This window comes from Abramis brama, assembly GCF_963993115.1.
Source record: "Abramis brama genome assembly, chromosome: 14".
Classification (NCBI taxonomy): Eukaryota; Metazoa; Chordata; class Actinopteri; order Cypriniformes; family Leuciscidae; genus Abramis; species Abramis brama.
In genome coordinates this window covers 14,204,762-14,223,603 of record NC_139976.1, presented here as the reverse complement: position 1 = coordinate 14,223,603, position 18,842 = coordinate 14,204,762, and the positions used below count along the sequence as shown (strand labels likewise).

Genomic DNA, 18,842 nt, shown 5'->3' with positions numbered 1-18,842 from the left:
CTGTGAAAGAAGCTGAGGAGTTCACACATCATCAGAGTGAATTTAGAGGAGTTCACACATCATCAGAGTGAATTTAGAGGAGTTCACACATCATCAGAGTGAATTTGGAGGATTTCACCTTCATTATGAGTGAAATAGAGGAGGGTAACAGAATTCGGTGACCTTTAAAATAGCCTTATCAGATTTGGTGACCCTATACTGTATGTCTGTTTCTGTTCATGTCAGCCCAAAATGATTTCTACTGTAAGAAGCTGAGGAGTTCACACATCATCAGAGTGAATTTGGAGGATTTCACCTTCATTATGAGTGAAATAGAGGAGGGTAACAGAATTCGGTGACCTTTAAAATAGCCTTATCAGATTTGGTGACCCTATACTGTATGTCTGTTTCTGTTCATGTCAGCCCAAAATGATTTCTACTGTAAGAAGCTGAGGAGTTCACACATCATCAGAGTGAATTTGGAGGATTTCACCTTCATTATGAGTGAAATAGAGGAGGGTAACAGAATTCGGTAACCTTTAAAATAGCCTTATCAGATTTGGTGACCCTATACTGTATGTCTGTTTCTGTTCATGCCAGCCCAAAATGATTTCTACTGTAAGAAGCAGAGGAGTTCACACATCATCAGAGTGAATTTGGAGGATTTCACCTTCATTATGAGTGAAATAGAGGAGGGTAACAGAATTCGGTGACCTTTAAAATAGCCTTATCAGATTTGGTGACCCTATACTGTATGTCTGTTTCTGTTCATGTCAGCCCAAAATGATTTCTACTGTAAGAAGCTGAGGAGTTCACACATCATCAGAGTGAATTTGGAGGATTTCACCTTCATTATGAGTGAAATAGAGGAGGGTAACAGAATTCGGTGACCTTTAAAATAGCCTTATCAGATTTGGTGACCCTATACTGTATGTCTGTTTCTGTTCATGTCAGCCCAAAATGATTTCTACTGTAAGAAGCAGAGGAGTTCACACATCATCAGAGTGAATTTGGAGGATTTCACCTTCATTATGAGTGAAATAGAGGAGGGTAACAGAATTCGGTGACCTTTAAAATAGCCTTATCAGATTTGGTGACCCTATACTGTCTGTCTGTTTCTGTTCATGCCAGCCCAAAATGATTTCTACTGTAAGAAGCAGAGGAGTTCACACATCATCAGAGTGAATTTGGAGGATTTCACCTTCATTATGAGTGAAATAGAGGAGGGTAACAGAATTCGGTGACCTTTAAAATAGCCTTATCAGATTTGGTGACCCTATACTGTATGTCTGTTTCTGTTCATGTCAGCCCAAAATGATTTCTACTGTAAGAAGCTGAGGAGTTCACACATCATCAGAGTGAATTTGGAGGATTTCACCTTCATTATGAGTGAAATAGAGGAGGGTAACAGAATTCGGTGACCTTTAAAATAGCCTTATCAGATTTGGTGACCCTATACTGTATGTCTGTTTCTGTTCATGTCAGCCCAAAATGATTTCTACTGTAAGAAGCTGAGGAGTTCACACATCATCAGAGTGAATTTGGAGGATTTCACCTTCATTATGAGTGAAATAGAGGAGGGTAACAGAATTCGGTGACCTTTAAAATAGCCTTATCAGATTTGGTGACCCTATACTGTATGTCTGTTTCTGTTCATGTCAGCCCAAAATGATTTCTACTGTAAGAAGCTGAGGAGTTCACACATCATCAGAGTGAATTTGGAGGATTTCACCTTCATTATGAGTGAAATAGAGGAGGGTAACAGAATTCGGTGACCTTTAAAATAGCCTTATCAGATTTGGTGACCCTATACTGTATGTCTGTTTCTGTTCATGCCAGCCCAAAATGATTTCTACTGTAAGAAGCTGAGGAGTTCACACATCATCAGAGTGAATTTGGAGGATTTCACCTTCATTATGAGTGAAATAGAGGAGGGTAACAGAATTCGGTGACCTTTAAAATAGCCTTATCAGATTTGGTGACCCTATACTGTATGTCTGTTTCTGTTCATGCCAGCCCAAAATGATTTCTACTGTAAGAAGCTGAGGAGTTCACACATCATCAGAGTGAATTTGGAGGATTTCACCTTCATTATGAGTGAAATAGAGGAGGGTAACAGAATTCGGTAACCTTTAAAATAGCCTTATCAGATTTGGTGACCCTATACTGTATGTCTGTTTCTGTTCATGCCAGCCCAAAATGATTTCTACTGTAAGAAGCTGAGGAGTTCACACATCATCAGAGTGAATTTGGAGGATTTCACCTTCATTATGAGTGAAATAGAGGAGGGTAACAGAATTCGGTGACCTTTAAAATAGCCTTATCAGATTTGGTGACCCTATACTGTATGTCTGTTTCTGTTCATGCCAGCCCAAAATGATTTCTACTGTAAGAAGCTGAGGAGTTCACACATCATCAGAGTGAATTTAGAGGGTAATAGTGTGAAATAGAGGAGGGTAACACAATTTGGTGACCTTTAAAATAGCCTTATCACATTGTACACATTGTAGTACCCGCCCACACCGCCATACATGTCTTTCATTGACTACTGGTTCCGCAAATTAAACATATATCTTATAAAATAATATCCAATTATGATTATTATGATTAATATCCTCTGAGAAAAAACTTTTCCTAAACGTGCACGGACGTCAGGGCGGTTCTCTTCTCGCGTGAGAAGAGAACATAAACATTAAACATTAATGAACACGGAAACACACGAAGTCGGGCTACTCTGGAAAAAACACACACACTGAGCTCAATCTGGGCAAGCAAATGATCATTTATTGTGTAAATAACCATCATTTCTAAACAAACGTTTCATAAATACCTCACCTTTGGCTTATAGTCAGAAGTTACGCTGTTTGCGTAGATCACGCAGCACAGTAACAACCGCGCCCACTACGGTCACAGATTATGACGGTCACAGATTCTGGTGTAACACCGGGATCACAGTCAGTCCTGCTATCAGCGTCAAAGGTCCTGGAAATGTGCAGGTTAGTTCATTAAATCACATCTCAATCTTTACACATAACGCAGATCTTTAAAAGGCGCAGAGGATCACACAAGTAGATAATCAAAAATAAGACAACACCCTGGTGCTCTTCATGAGCAGCATCTCATCCACTAACGCTAGCAGAGAAGATAACATCTCACGTCAATCACTATAGCCACATAAATGCGTTTCGACATAATTTTAATGTCAATGTCATATCTGTTCGTGTAAATTTAAAGCGCACCATCACTGTTGTTGTTGTTGTTAGCCTAACGTCAGCTCAGCTAGCTCGTGGCGGCTACGTTAGCTAATGTATCGGGATTCGCTATAGTGAAAATTGAAGGGTTATCGTGGTGTCTGTGGTATTTAAAGAGAAACATGTCAGCAGTGATGTTTCTGGTCCTCGATACATATGTTGGCAGTAGATTTGATGAAGTAGAGATGGCATATTTATCGTTTAGTTGTTAGACCGATAGTGTAAATAAGCCTGACTGCCATCTGGACAGACAGAGCGCATCAGCTCCTTAAGAGTTAATAAGGACTGAAAATCAACATTTAATTTAAAAAAAGGCTATATTCTTTGAAGGTGTATTATTTTCCAACTTTGCCCCGTTAGTTATCTTAGCGTGCATAATAATATATATTTTTGCTGATGTTTCTCAAATGAATAGACTTATATTAAATATCTATTTTCTTTTGTTAATAATTAGCAATATTTAAACATCTCTCCTCCTTTCTCCATTTTGTGAACACATTTAATTTCTCAGAGGATGATTCAATTATTCATGAGACTATTTTTGCCACTCTTTATTTATTTAATTTTATATGCGAATGTTTTAAATTTTAATAAAATTTTTTTTTAAAAGTTGTAATGCATAAACATAACATCACAATTAATTAATTTCCCCTTCCTCTGCGGATCTGCTGCGTTTCAGGGGAACTGTGAATACAGTGTTTAAAGGGATAGTTCACCCAAAAATGAAAATTCTGTCATCATTTACTCACCTTCAAGTTGTTCCAAACCTGTATGAGTTTATTTGTTCTGCTGAACACAAAGGAAGATATTTGGAAGAATGACAGAATCAAACAGATCTCGGTCCCCATTGACTTCCATAGTAGGAAAAAATATATACTATGGTAGTCAATGGGGACCGAGATCTGTTTGATTCTGTCATTCTTCCAAATATCTTCCTTTGTGTTCAGCAGAACAAAGAAACTCATACAGGTTTGGAACAACTTGAGGGTGAGTAAACGATGATAGAATTTTCATTTTTGGGTGAACTATCCCTTTAAGTGGTCCCATCAGTTGTTGACAGTTTTTATTTTACAGTCAGACATCATTTATAACCATAACCAACCAGAACTCTTTTTCAGTGAAAAAAAATAGGAAAATGACATGAATATTGTAAGTAAAACAGATTTTAATAAATGGATACCAGCTTAAGTTTGACATGAAATGAGAAATCATGATTAAGAAAGAATGCATTACATAAGGAAACAGAAAGAAAAATAGAAAGGTGGTGAAGTGTGGGTGTGCCGGGAAGGCTTGGGAATTTTAGTTGTCTTCGTGCTTTAAAACAGTGTCTTGTGAAAGTAGAACAGATGCGACATTGAGTTTAGTACATCTGACTAAATATTTGTTGTCTTAACTGTTCTCTGTTTAGTTTTGAAATCATAGTTCCTCAGTAAAGAGCCTTGCTATGTCAGGCTATGACCTATAACCAGAGGGCGATTGTGTTCTGGCGTTTGTGAACGGGACACATGGAGCTTCTATGGGTTTGTTGGGTCAGACTGCATGCAGTTCTATTGATTTTTTGGGACACCAGTAGCCCATGTAGAGGTGAACTGAGGTGCACGCTGCTGCCAGTTTAACTTTACACACATGAAAGATGCGTTCAGATTGTGAAATCAGAGATTGATCTAGCTCAGTGGTTCTCAACTGGTGGGTCATGACCCAAAAATGTGTCACAGGTCTGTTCTGATGGGGTCATGGATACAAAGCAATGCTAAATGCAAATAGTCATGCAGCTAAATAAATACACTACTGTTCAAAGGTTTGGGGTCATTGAGATTTTATTCTGAAGGGATGCTTTAAATTGATCAAAAGGTGAGAGTAAATACATTTATATTGTTAGAAAAGATTTCTATTTTTAAATAAATGCTGTTCTTTTGAACTTTATAGTTATCAAAGAATCCTGAAAAACTATCACTGTGTCCACAAAAACATTAAGCAACACAACAGTTTTCAACATTGATAATAATAGGAATTTTTCTTGACAACCAAAATTGGCGAATTACAATGCTTTCTGAAGGATCATGTGGAGACTGGAGTAATACGGTAGCTGCCAAAAACAAATAAATTACATTTTAGGAAATTAGAAAACAGCTATTTTAAGTTTAATATTTCACAATATTACTGTTTTCACTGTGATTTTTATAATATAAATGCAGTCTTGGTGAGCATAAGAGACTTCTTTCTAAAACGTTGGCAAATCTCGCCAACCCCAAACTTTTGAACAGTAGTGTAGACTTTCAACTTTTAAAAGGAAGGATGAAACATTTTCCATTTCTTTTGTGGTTGAAGTCACAGGCGTGTATCCAATAAAACTCAGGCTGCGTCTGAAATTTCATACTTTCCTACTATATAGTTTGGTTTGTAGACACAGCCAACTTTGGCGTGATTGTTTTCACCCTCAAAAACCATAACATGTTGCATTAATATTTTTGCATATTATTTGGCTAATGCAGTTTATGGTAATATCAATATTTGATTTTGATTACATTTTTGTTTACTTTTGTATGCTAAAGAAAATGTGTGCTTTTTGTGTAATCTCACAGGTTTATCTGTCATGGATGCAAATATAATACCAAAATTCGCCTCCAAAGACGAGGAGATTGACTTCTGGAAGGCTCTTTCGCTGAAGTACAAGAAAAAGTAAGTGGCGGTACAGTGAGCAGCATTGAGCTCAGACACAGATCAGGTCTCTGTTTTATAGTCTGACACCTGAGAGTTTCTTTTCATGTTGTCTTGCTATTCATATTTTCTTTTTGAAAGAAAAAAAACAAACAATTGCTTGCCCTGAAGCAATGCATGTGAATGCTGGGAATAAAACCAATGCAACCTGTTCCCTTACATAATGACGGCCATCTCAAGGAATTTGCTGAATGTTTGAAGACCTCTCAGTCACATTAGTCTGTTTACCTTATGCAATCCGTCACAGTGGGAATTTCCTTCAATGGGTTTAGCTTTTGTGATTTGATATAGACTCCCGCTGCTAATTTTACCATTGAAAAACTCTTAGCGGCATTGTAACGACAAGCTTGTTGCTTGGTAAATTGCATCCCAAAGCAGCATTTCTCAACTCCAGTGTGGAGTGTTTCAGACTCCCTTTATGTAACAACACTCGGATCAGGGGCAGGAAAAGGGGCAGCCGATGGCATTTACACACACGAAAACTTGGTACATCCAAGTTTGCGATTAACAGTCTTCTGTATGGGTTACGTCTGATTACATAAAAAAACAACTGACGGGGGTTTAAAGCTCATAGAAATCCCTCTATATAATCTGAATGAGAGATTCAATCTACATAGCTCTTTTTGGATTGTGTGACATCTGTCTGTCAAAAACATCCACAATTTTGCTTGTCGAAGAGAGGTGTGTTATTAATTTTCTAAGCAATGGGATGGTTTTTCGCCTGGTGGATGGCATGAAAAATCCCATAGATCTACTTGGACCGAGGGAACCAAGTCATAGAGATTTGTGGAGTGGGCTTTTTTGATTTGGGCTGGTTAGCAACCACTCAACAACATGCTGAAAACACCCAGAACACCTTAGCAGCTGCTTATAAATGGTTACCTTGTGGTCTGTGTGTGCCATCGTATAGTCACATTTAAAGGGGCTTTATGTAGAATTCAGAAACCTTTGTTATTAGTTTGTTTCGTGTGTCATAGAACGGAAGAGATGCTCTCGGGAGTGCGTGTAAACGTCACATCCTTTTAGATTTTCCCAGCAAAAGCATCCTGAGTCCTTTACATAAAATCAGCCTACAGGCTTTCATAGACAACCTAGGAAATCTGGGAAGGCCTAGTTATATTTTTAAGTTACATTACACATTGGCAATAAAAAAAACGCTATTAATACATGACAATTCTTACACATAGCCCCTTTAACTGAATAAAACGCTATTCACACCAGTGTTATTTTCATTGAGATACTATTTTTATAAATATTTTTAATACGTTTCTATTTCTGCATTTTCTATTTTCATTTTAATTAAAGGTTTAGTAATTTTGTGTTTTTTTGGTCATTTTTTATTAGTTTTTGTCTATATAGATTTTATTCATTTTTATTTCAGGTTTTTTTTCCAGCTGTTGAATGATTAAAAACATTGACAGCCAATCAGAATCCATTTGGCTTTAAAAAGCTTGAGCATTTGAAGAGGCAGACAACATAACTGCAAAGCACACTTATAATAAACAGAAATGTATTATGTGCTGGTGTGGACGTTAATATAGCCTAGTTTTCGTTATAATTATTTTTACAGTTATTGTTCTTGGTGTGAACGGGCCTTAATACAATGTTAAATGATGACATACAAATAGGAATCAGCTCTTATATCAAAAAGGGGTCATTTGATTTGCCTTAGAGCTGTTTTAGCAAAGCACATCATAGTGTCTGCAGGATGTCTCTTGTTCATTATGATTTAAGACACACATTTGAAGCACAGGCTCCTCTGGGTCTCACTGACATGCGATACTACCCAGTTCTGACCCGCTAGTAAAACACCCTAATCAGCACTTCAGAGACTGCACAGAAATGAGTCACAGATGTTGTATGTTGCTGATTCTCTCCTAAGCTGCCAGGGCATCATATACTTTTCTCACTGTTCTTGTGGTCTCCTTTTCCCTGGATGAACAGGTTGTCCTACCCTGTCTCCTAGCTCACGTGGCTGTAGCATGACTGGGTAGGGAAATATTGCTCCGATGCCATTTTTAGATCCTTCCCATAATGCTGGCTGGTGATTACATAAAGAGGCCTAGGGCAGCGCTCTCCTCTGGTCACTGGTACACTGTAAACAAAACTGTTTATTTACAGCAGATCTGCTCCATTAACCTTGTCTCATTCACACTGTGCTAGTAACAGTGTCAGCTAAGATCACATTCAATAAATAAGTTATCTGAGTATTTTTTTATACTCTCTATAGTCTCTTATGCTCACCAAGGCTGTATTTATTTGAGTAGAAGTACAGTAATATTGTGAAATATTTGTAATTTGTAGTTCAAAATACTATTTTCTACTTAAATATATATTTAAAATATAAATTATTGCTGTGATTACAAAGCCGTATTTTCAGCAGCCACTAATCCAGTCTTCAATGTCACATGATCCTTAAATTGTTGCCGATCTGATGCTCAAGAAATATTTTTTTTATTATTATCAATGTTGAAAACTACGGAGCCCATAAGGGACATGGTGATGGAAAAATATATTTCAATGCTTTTCCGTTCCCCTGAGATACTTTGCGTTCACTTGCATAACCATTGCGTTCCCTTGTAAAACTTCGGCATTTCCTCGAAAAACTTTGCTTTCACTCGCAAAATCTTTGCGTTCGTTGCAAAACCTCCCATCTCATATTTTTTCCCCTCATCATGTCCCTTTAGGGGCTCTGTAGACAGTTGTGCTGCTTAATATTTTTGCGGACATTTTTTTCTGTCAGGATTCTTTGATGAATTCTAAGATCAAAAGCACAGCATTGTTGTGAAATAGAAATCTTTTGTAACATTTTAAATGGTTTACTGTCACTTTTGATCAATTTCATGCATCCTTGCTTCATAAAGGCCCATTCACACCAAGAACAATAACTATAAAGGTAACTATAACGATAACTTTATTATTGTCCACACCAACGCACAATGTTGTTCTGTTCATCCTGAGCATGTGCTGCAGTTTTATCATCGGTCGCGTTAAACGGTCGAGCTCTTTAAAGCATGATGGATTCTGATTGGCCGTCAATGTTTTTATTGTTTATCAACTGGAAAAAATTATTCTGAAAGTGATGCCAAAACTATCGTTTCTCTGTGCCGTTATCGTTATAGTTGTGGACTATTCTTTTATATTTAGAACTATATCTTTATCGTTATAGTTATTATCCTTGGTGCGAACGGGCCTTAAAAGTATCTATTTCTTTTAAAAAAAAAATCTTATTGACCCCAACATTTTTAACGCTACTGTAAATTAAAATTTAAGCCACCTCAGCACTTCCCAAAGTGAGGTGTGTGTGTTTTGACAGAGCATGTGAGCATTTGGTGTTCAGTAAGCTATATAGTTCAAGGCAAGCACTGTTTAAGAAATACAAACGAATAAAGCTATTTCTATATTCTGTTTTATGCATGTCATTAGCTAAAGGTTGCTAAACAATATCCTGATGTGTGTGTTCAGTTATAAGGAGGCACACGAGGAGTTGCTGGAGTTCCAAGAGGGGAGCAGAGAGCTAGAGACAGAGCTGGAGACACAACTGGGCCAAGCGGAGCATCGCATCAGAGACCTGCAGTCGGACAATGAGAGACTGCAGCACGAGCTGGACTCTCTCAAGGTCAGGAGAGTGTGTGAGCTAAACACAGGCTGAGCATGTGTAAAGAGCATTAAAGCGAGGGCAGGTCTTTGCTTTCTCTTTCCTGTAGGATAAGCTGGAGTATCAGTATTCTCAGAGCTATAAACAGATCTCCGTACTGGAGGACGACCTCAGCCAGACTCGAGGCATCAAGGAGCAGCTGCATAAATACGTCAGAGAGCTAGAGCAGGCCAATGACGACCTGGAGAGAGCTAAGAGGTCAGAAGGCATCATCTTACCCTTCATCACACATTTCCTGAATGTAAACTGTATCACAGCCAAAATACTTCCCTAAAGATAACATGAAGTGGCGTTAATGTTGCATTTCAATTCCATAATGTGATCTAGTTCCTTAAAAAAAATTATGATTTAAAGGGAAATTAAACTACCGTTCAAAAGATCGATTTTGGGTCAGTGTCTCTTATGCTCAAAAATATGTAAAAACCGTAATATTGTGAAATATTATTACTATTCGAAACAACTGTTTGTCTTTTTAAATATATTTTAAAATGTATTCCTGTGATGGCAAAGCTATATTTTCAGCATCATTACTCCAGTCTTCAGCGTCACATGATCCTTCAGAAATCATTCTAATATACTATATTATATTGTTATTATTTCTTAATATGTTGAAAACAGTTGTGCCATTTAATATTTTTGAGAAAACCGGGATACATTATTTTTAGGATTCTGTGATGAATGGAAAGTTAAGAATAGCATTTATTTTAAATAGAAATATTTTATAACATTATAAATGACACTTTTTATCAATTTAAAGCGTTCTTGCTGAATAAACTGATTAATTTCCTTTTTTTTAATCTTGCTGTCACTTTTGAACGGTAGTGTTTGAGTGCGTGTTGGGTGTACAGTATATATTTGTTTGTTTTTTGTCAGTTTTTTGTGTGGATTTTATTGGATAATTTGGTTAATATGATTGATATTATTGGTTAGTAACATTTTCCCCCACTCACACAGCCTTTGTTACATCAGCAAAAAAAAAAAAAACTTCTGGGAAAGTGAAACTTAATCAATTCTGATGAAAGTTTATAAAAAAAAATGTTTTTTTTAGAATAATGTACACTTATGAATTGTCCACAATTAGACATTTATTAAGGAAATAAATGGTGTCTATGTCATCTTTAAAGAGTTCTGCCCTCGTATGCTTTTCCACTACTTTACAGTAATTTATAGTTCTATTCTGCTTTATTCTGTTACCACAGAGCCACGATTACATCTCTGGAGGACTTTGAGCAGAGGCTGAACCAGGCCATCGAGAGGAACGCCTTTCTGGAGAGTGAACTGGATGAGAAGGAGTCTCTCCTGGTGTCTGTGCAGAGACTAAAAGATGAAGCCAGAGGTATTTATCGACTTTTGTCATCAGGGTTTCCGCGGGGTCTTAAAAAGTCTAAAATTCTTAACTTTAAATTTAAGGCCTTAAAAAGTCTTAAAAACGGCCAGATTTTCATCCTAGGTCTTAAATTTCATTTAGTCAGCTCTAAAAATGTGTTTACCCTCGTTCATTTCCAGAGACGCTGGCCGCAAAAAGTTATTACAAAGTAGCAAAAAAGTATCGAGTTATAGCCTACAAAGCGGAGCCCTAGAGCAGGGCTCCAACACGTCGCTCGCGTGCTACCAATAGCTCGTGGTTTGATATGAGCTAGCTCGCCAGAGGCCGTTCACATATTGCGTCTTTTGCGCGCTCAAGTTTGTTAAAATGTAGGCGCGTGGCAAGCGCGCTCATAATTGAAGCGACGCGCTCATTTTTTCTACCAGTCGCAATGAGATGAAAAAAATCGAAACTTTTCAGAATGCCGCAAACGCACCGCAGGTCATGTGACAGGAACCAACCAATCACCCCTTTCCATTACAACATTGAAAGCTCAGTCAACATGAAGGATGGGGGTGCACCCAAACACTACTAATAAATATAAGCTAATGTGTAAATGTCAGTAATTTATCTTTTTTGACTCATTCTTTTTATAAAAAATTATTTAAAGGCTGAAATATGAGGTTTATCTTTGTATAAAACCTTTTTTGTCAAAACTTTATTTGAACTTGTACATGTTAGTAGATAACATGTTGCAAGACACTCTTTTAAAATCTGGCTATCATTTTTAATGGTATTTTAATGTTTACGTAAACAAAAAGTGCATATTGATGCTAATCAATTTGTTATTTGCTGTTTTTCGACATAAAACTTGTTGAATTGACTTCATTCTGTAGTATTAGTACTTTTTGAACAGGATTCTGTGATAACCGTGATAATTTTGGTCACTTTAATCATCTCATCATTTCCTCTCTAGTTATGATCAACTATGATCAACTAAAATCAACAATAATTGTGTTTTTACAGTATAATATGCAAAAGTACAATTTTCTATTAAAAAAATATCTACCTCTCCCTCTCTCTCACACACACACATCAGATAATCCTAGATAGATAGATAGATAGATAGATAGATAGATACTCTAATGATCCCGAGGTAACTATCTATCTAACTTGGATAATGCGTCGTGTAGGTCTTAAATTTCAGTCTTTATGGCCTTAAAAGGTCTTAAAAAGGTCTTAAATTTGACTTACTGAAACCTGCAGAAACCCTGGTCATGCATAATTATAGCTAGTTCCTCATTCTATGCTTCTCAAGTATGTACACAATCTGTTCTGTTAGTAAAAGGATTTTCCTGCTTGCTTGTGGAATGAAGTCATGTAACATGCTCATCATCTTTATTGTCTGCAAGTGAAAGTTATGGATCGATATCTTGCACATTGTCTTAACCCACGGGTATGTGACCGTTTTGTAGATTTGCGGCAAGAGCTTGCGGTGCGAGAGAGCCGGCCGGAGGTGACGAGAATGTCGGCCCCCAGCTCTCCGACCCCAGACAATGACAAAACCGACTCGGCGGTCCAGGCCTCCCTCTCTCTGCCGGCTACACCTCTCAGCAAGAACCTGGACAATGCTTTCACTAGCCAGACGGGTAGACAGATAGATTTCTCTCTGAGATGTATGCAGTGCCACACGCGTTTGCACGACTCACTTGGTTCTTGTCTTTTGCAGGTCTGGCCAACAGCTCAACTAATGCAGCCCTCACTCCATCTGCTAGAATATCAGCGCTCAATATTGTAGGCGATCTACTGCGCAAAGTTGGGGTGAGTAAAAGCTGTAGACTGAGCTTTTGATATGAACGAAAGCTATTCAGACATATAATTGTTCAGTTTTGTTTTTTGATCGCCGTTTGCTTAAACGAATTTGGTGTTTAATCCAAGAGTTTGTTTTGTTTCTTAGGCTTTAGAGTCTAAGCTCACAGCCTGCCGAAATTTTGCCAAGGACCAGGCAGCCAGGAAGAACTACGTCACAAATGTCAACGGCAATATAATTAACGGCGACCTTTCAAATTACTCTCACTCGCTCCACACATCCTACTTCGACAAAGCGTGAGTTGGCCATTTTGTTCTGCCACATTTCAGAAAAAAAATCAATCAATAAACCATTAGATGTTGATGAGCAGTTACCTTATTTGATCTACGTTACACATAATTACATTGTGTCCTTCTGATTTCAATCGGAAGCAATTGTACAATTTGTTTTGCATAAAGGGCTATAAACAAAGATGAAAAAGTTGCTCCAATACTCAGCTGTTAATTTTCTTGTGTGAGGACTAAAGTGAAGGGCAGATTTAAGAATCTAATGGCACTTTTCCACTACACAGTACCAGCTCGCCTCGACTCGACTCCGTTTTCCACTGTGTAAAAGTTGTAAAAGTGTAAAAGTACACTGCTTCCAGGTACTTTTTTTCGTACCACCTCCGGCGAGGTTCTAAGCGAGCTGAGGCGATACTAAAATGTGACGTGAAAACACGGCAGACTGCTGATTGGTCAGAGAGAATCGTTACTATTCACTGCGTCATCATTGCACGCACCAGACGGAGTATCCTGAATAAAAAACAGCAAAAACAAAAACATCCAAAAAAGGCATACACTCGATTTCCTCCATTGTCCTGTGTGTGTGGGTAGCGGGTGTGCCTCGCGTAGAAGATTAAGTCACGGCAGTTTCCTGCGGCGTCGCTATGACGACCAGGTACTATTGTGGAGGTACTATCTGCAATGGAAAACGGAGCGAAAAGCGAGCCGAGTCGAGTCGAGTTGAGTTGAGCTGGTACTGGTAATGGAAAAGCGCCATATGTGTATCTAAGTGATACAGAAATAGAATTCTCTCAGACCTGTGTGTGTTTCTCTCCTCAGCAGAAGAGAGAGGGTCATTTTCCCTGCGTTGCTCTTGGGTAAATGATCCAACTAGCAGTTTTATGTGGGGATTCATGCATGCTAGTTAACACCCCCTGCATATGACTTGGAGTACAATAATCCACTAGGTTAAGATCATATCATCTCCACTAACATCTTTGGTGGTGGCTCTAATTGTCTGCGAAGGTGCACTCCATAAGTTTACTCAAATGTGGTTTATTTAACTGAATCTAAGAGGACTGGGCCAATGTTTTGACTATTACCTGAAGATTCAAAACAAGAAAGGCCCTTTTAAAAATCCTGACATTTATGGAGTTCACCCTGAGTGCTAAACTACGAATTTCTCTCCTCATCTGTCTGTCGGTATGAACTGAATTGCAGGATTAGACTGTTCTAGTCATTAGTTAGATCATGTTCATTCTTCTTGTTAAAGTCAACATGAAACAACATTCGCAGCTCACTTTACTTCCATGGCGTGATACATTTATGAGTGAAACTAGATGGTCAATGATTAAAAAGTGAGAGAAAAGTGGGCATTATTTCCACTGCCATTCACAAGTTTGATTTATTGTGTTTTTATTGATTTATTGATCAAAAACAGTAATATTGTAAAATAGTTACAAAATGTAACTGTTTTCTATTTTAATAAATTGTAAGATGGGATTTATTTCTGTGATGGCAAGCTGAATTTTCATACTCCAGTTTTCAGTCACATGATCGTTTAGAAATAATATTTTTGTGGAAATCGTAATGCATTTTTTTAGGGGGAATCTTTGATAATTAGAGTGTAAAAAAAAAACATAAATTTGAAATGGTAAAGACTTAATGTTGTTACAAAATATTTCTGTCACTTTTGCTCAATTTAATGCATAAAATAAAAGTATAATTTTCTATTAAAAAAGAAAGAAAATAAATTACTCCAAACTTTTAAATGGTAGTGTACCAGCACAAACCAGTAAATCTACAGTAGCTAAAGCTGAGCATGGCTGGACAGGTTGAAAAATGTAGTTGTTTCAGGCCAATTTTAATAAAAGTTTATGAAGACAAACATTTTTTTTAACATGAATCCAATGAATCATGCATAGTAAGAACAGGAACTCGCATTACGAAAATAAAGTGTATCAATTTTAATTTCATGTTGACTTTCAGCATGTTTATTGATTAAGAAGCTTTATTGTCATTTAATGCATTTGACAAATAGAGTCATCTCAAGAATCTGCCAGTGTCTTTTGGATCAGGAGGGTCTAGATGATCCACACCTCTACCGCAGTGTTACGCAGCTCACTGCAGTGCTGAATCAGTGTGTCCTGGGAAATGGTACAGAGAGGACGTCCAGGGCTTGTGTTTCTGCTGCGTAAGACTTTAGATGAGCTCTCTACCGAAATCCAGAGAGTGTTTAGATCAGAATAACAGGAAAGCAGAGGGCCTTTGCAGTCTCCAGTATACTTTACTGATTTGATTTTGTAACAGTGTAGTACCATTACGTTCATGTGTTTCAAGGCAACAAGAACAGACAGTGATGTGTGGCTGATGACGGTCATCAAATTACCTTTGTACTGATGGACAGTAGAGTGGTTGTGTCTGGTGTGTCTCTTGGGGCTGTATTGAGTGGTCTGGGCTGTTTTAGGCCTGAGAAAATATACAGTTTCAGAGCTTGTTCTGCTTGCTTATCTACACCAATTCACTTGCGTATGAGCTTTGCTGCGCATATTAACTGTCCTTTTGGTTTTAGGAAACCTTCTGCTTTTTTATGCCAAATCCTGTCTAGTTTATCCAGTTGGTGTGGAGTGGACTTAAAAATAATATTTGCAATTCTAACAGTAGTATGGTCTGATGGCTTGCATTGTGCAGGGCTCAAACGCCTCATTTGAAGCATCTAACCTCAGTCTTATGTTTCTGTGAGCACAGCAGGACAGTGAACGGTTTGGACCCCGGCACCGTGACGAACATCAATGCCCCGCCGTGCTCCAACTCTCCATCCGGCCTGGTGCTCACCGTGTAACACTTAAAACACTCTCACTCCATTACATCCACTGAAAGAAGCACTATACAGCAATATAACTATTCATTTTAATACACTACTGAATCTGTGTCGAGATTACAGTGGGTTACAACAAGGTTAGTAATAATGCCCAACTGTAGCAGCACCTCATACTAGTCTTTGTTGCAATATCCTACATTTTACTGCTGAAATGCCTGTTAATATTTCCTAAAGATGTATATACCCATCTAATATATTTATGGTCACTGTTAATTTAGATATAAGCATATACAGTATGTACATACTTAATTTAGTTTTCTGTATTCTTTGCAAATGTGACGTCTTTTAACACGGTCTAAAAATGTATTTATTGCTGTAGTGTTGGAAGGCAATGTATGTGAGATCTGAAAACAAAAGGGAATTTACACTATTAATATATGTTGTGCAACACATGCAGTGTTTGTGTATAAGAAGGTAGAGCTGATATATAAATTATATACTGTATATTGAAGGAAAAGGGAAGATGAAGTGTGGCGATCTGACTATCTAGACTTACATGTGCACTTATATCCCCAATTGTTCAGTCTTGGTTCACAAGCTCATTTTTTTTTCCCGGGTAAGATTTACATTAAGTGCTAATGTGTGCCTCAGATGAGTGAACTTACCGTATTTTTGTCCCTGAAACGTGGAAAGATTAGCTTTGGCTTCAGCAGGTTTGCATTTTGAACATTGTTTCGGTCATATTGACAATTGACTGCTTTAGTAATACTGTTTGACACTTTTTGACTCAGGTTGGTTTCCCAGCCTCATAGTATTTGTTGGAATTATCCATACATTTATTTTTTCCTTGTTGTGAAGGACAAATCTTATTCATTTTGGTTTGAATTGTGCAATGTGTTTAAAAAAGGCACTTTTTGTTACTTTTGCGTGCTCAAATAAATGGTAGTGTTCTCATGAGTCTCTGTTATTGTAACAAACATCAAAATAATAAAAAAAAGAATGTAATATTACAAACAGAAGAACCTCAAAGTAAAGCTTTTATGCCAACCTGTTTTTTTTTTTGTATCATTTATATTGCATTTATTAATTGGCTATTATTTTAATATTTATATTGATTTTATTGGCTTCTTGATTTAAATTATTATTTTTAGCTTAATTTTATTTCAGTTTTAGTCATTTTAGTACTTCAACTTATTTTATCTCAAGTTAGTTGTCATGACAATGTTTCTAATCTTTGTTTAAATTTAAGATTTAAACACTTTGTTATTCTGGTTGAAACTTTCTTCACACCCTGATAGCAATCAATAATAGAAGTGGTCTAAATATTATACAGGGTTCCCACACCTTGGTTAACTTCAAATTCAAGGACCTTTCAAGGACTTTCCAGGTCCAGTAGCCTCAAATTCAAGGACTTAATGTGGGGACACATCTGTTGTGTCCAACAACAAACCATCATAGTTTTGTGCGCGCGTGAACGTCATGGCAATGTACAACACAAAGTACCTCACGCGGGAAACACTTTACGTAGCGCGTAAATGCGCGCAACTAACGTAAATCAAGCAAGCTAGTATGCATAGGCCATGAAGTGTTGGTGAAATAACACATTAGCGGACCGGAGTGAATATGGAATTTTTTTTCCAAAAAACTTCTTGCACAAAATAAATTCAAGTACTTTCAAGGACCTGTATCTATCTCTATGTATGTTTATTTTCAAAAACTTTCCAGGGCCTTCAGATTCACAAACTTTCAAGGAATTCAAGGACCCGTGGGAACCCAGATTAAAAAATGTATATCTTCTGTGGAAGTCTCGGGACCAAAAAATGTATGTCTGAACATTGCAGAATCTGTGTTCATTCATTTTGGAGAGCAGGATCTAATGCAAAGCTATCTTGCTATTGCTAACCTCTCTGAAATTGCCAACCCTACCTTTAAATTAAACAATTTCATCAAATATATTTTATTTCAATTAATGAAAATTATTATAATCACAGTGCAACAACTGATTTATCCAGATTTATTTTTATAGGCTTTTTAAACTGGTGAAATCAATATTAAATGTTAATTAAATATTCATAAAAATGTTGTTTATACAATCTAAGCATCTTTTTGTGGCAGAATTGTGGAACGTCTAGCTTTGGCCCATTAATTCCTGATTTCCACCGTTTGCTTCATTTACATTTGTGTGATGTAAAATCCTCTTGCAAATCCAACTGTTGCAGTTAAATATGATCAAGGTAACAATTCAAATCATTATTGCCAACAAAACAGCTAGGCTTTGTGTAGTGTTTGGCTAAATTGTACTTGCTTTATCACCCATTGACTTTCCATGCAACTTCTGTCCCATTTTAGCAACAACAAACAAAATCTTATTGGCAAAAAATGTCCCACGTGTTCCTGGTCAGTGCTGGTTTCCTCAGTTCAGGGAGTAGTCATCATCTCAGCTGCCCCCTGCTCTCTTCTTCTCTGTAACTTCATCGAATTGTCTCTGTCTTCTTTCCAGCACCTCCTGTCGCTTGGCCTCATTTCGGGATCGCTCCTGCTCCCTGAGATCTGCCACGTCCTCCATGAACAAATGCCTTCGTGCACAAGGCAAAATCATCATATGAATTATTATGCATCACAGCAAAGATATTATTTATTATTTTTGGATCTTGGTTATAATGTATCAACACGTGCTTTGTCTAGACTCATTTTAACACTGTCGTACTGCACATGCACAATACTATGGTCTATACACAATATGTATTATTTCACATTCTAAACACTATTACAATACACATGCACAGTGTCAATGTCAAGGGGGTGTGTTAACATTATCTCACCTATTCATAAATGCTGTGGCCAAACCTACGAGCAGTGTCCCAAAAAGAATCGGCTTTGTAAGGCGCTTCCCAGTGGATAGTTTGGACTGTTTCATGCTGGAAATTTATAGTCGTTGTGAAAGAAAGCAGACAAAACAGCTAAAGTCTCCGTGAAACAGTAGTTCTTCTGACATTCACACGGATGAATATATACTGCACATATTAACCCCATGCA

At 37.4% G+C, this 18,842-nt stretch overlaps 1 protein-coding gene and 1 long non-coding RNA gene across 6 annotated transcripts in view; one reads left to right on the top strand and one right to left on the bottom strand.

Moving 5' to 3' along the window:
* ndel1a (nudE neurodevelopment protein 1-like 1a) overlaps nt 1-16,760 on the top strand; it is a 32,541-nt gene extending 15,781 nt beyond the window's left edge. Inside the window, exons 1-10 of one of the 5 annotated variants that reach the window (XM_084135205.1) lie at nt 2,846-2,975; nt 5,813-5,909; nt 9,414-9,567; nt 9,656-9,804; nt 10,806-10,942; nt 12,388-12,561; nt 12,642-12,733; nt 12,870-13,018; nt 13,829-13,863; nt 15,734-16,760. In XM_084135205.1, coding sequence (XP_083991331.1) covers nt 5,824-5,909; nt 9,414-9,567; nt 9,656-9,804; nt 10,806-10,942; nt 12,388-12,561; nt 12,642-12,733; nt 12,870-13,018; nt 13,829-13,863; nt 15,734-15,744 — 987 coding nt within the window. In that variant the 5' untranslated portion in view covers nt 2,846-2,975; nt 5,813-5,823 and the 3' untranslated portion in view covers nt 15,745-16,760. Of the gene's footprint in view, nt 1-2,845; nt 2,976-5,812; nt 5,910-9,413; nt 9,568-9,655; nt 9,805-10,805; nt 10,943-12,387; nt 12,562-12,641; nt 12,734-12,869; nt 13,019-13,825; nt 13,864-15,733 lie in introns of those variants that run through there. The other 4 variants (XM_084135204.1, XM_084135206.1, XM_084135202.1 and 1 more) reach the window with 4 other exon arrangements.
* A 987-nt stretch (nt 16,761-17,747) lies between these two features.
* On the bottom strand, nt 17,748-18,822 carry LOC311096189. Its single transcript, XR_014608974.1, has 2 exons — nt 18,629-18,822; nt 17,748-18,382 (listed from the first exon to the last, which is right to left on the bottom strand). It is a non-coding gene; the product is annotated as an uncharacterized lncRNA (long non-coding RNA).
* Nucleotides 18,823-18,842: the final 20 nt, after the last annotated feature.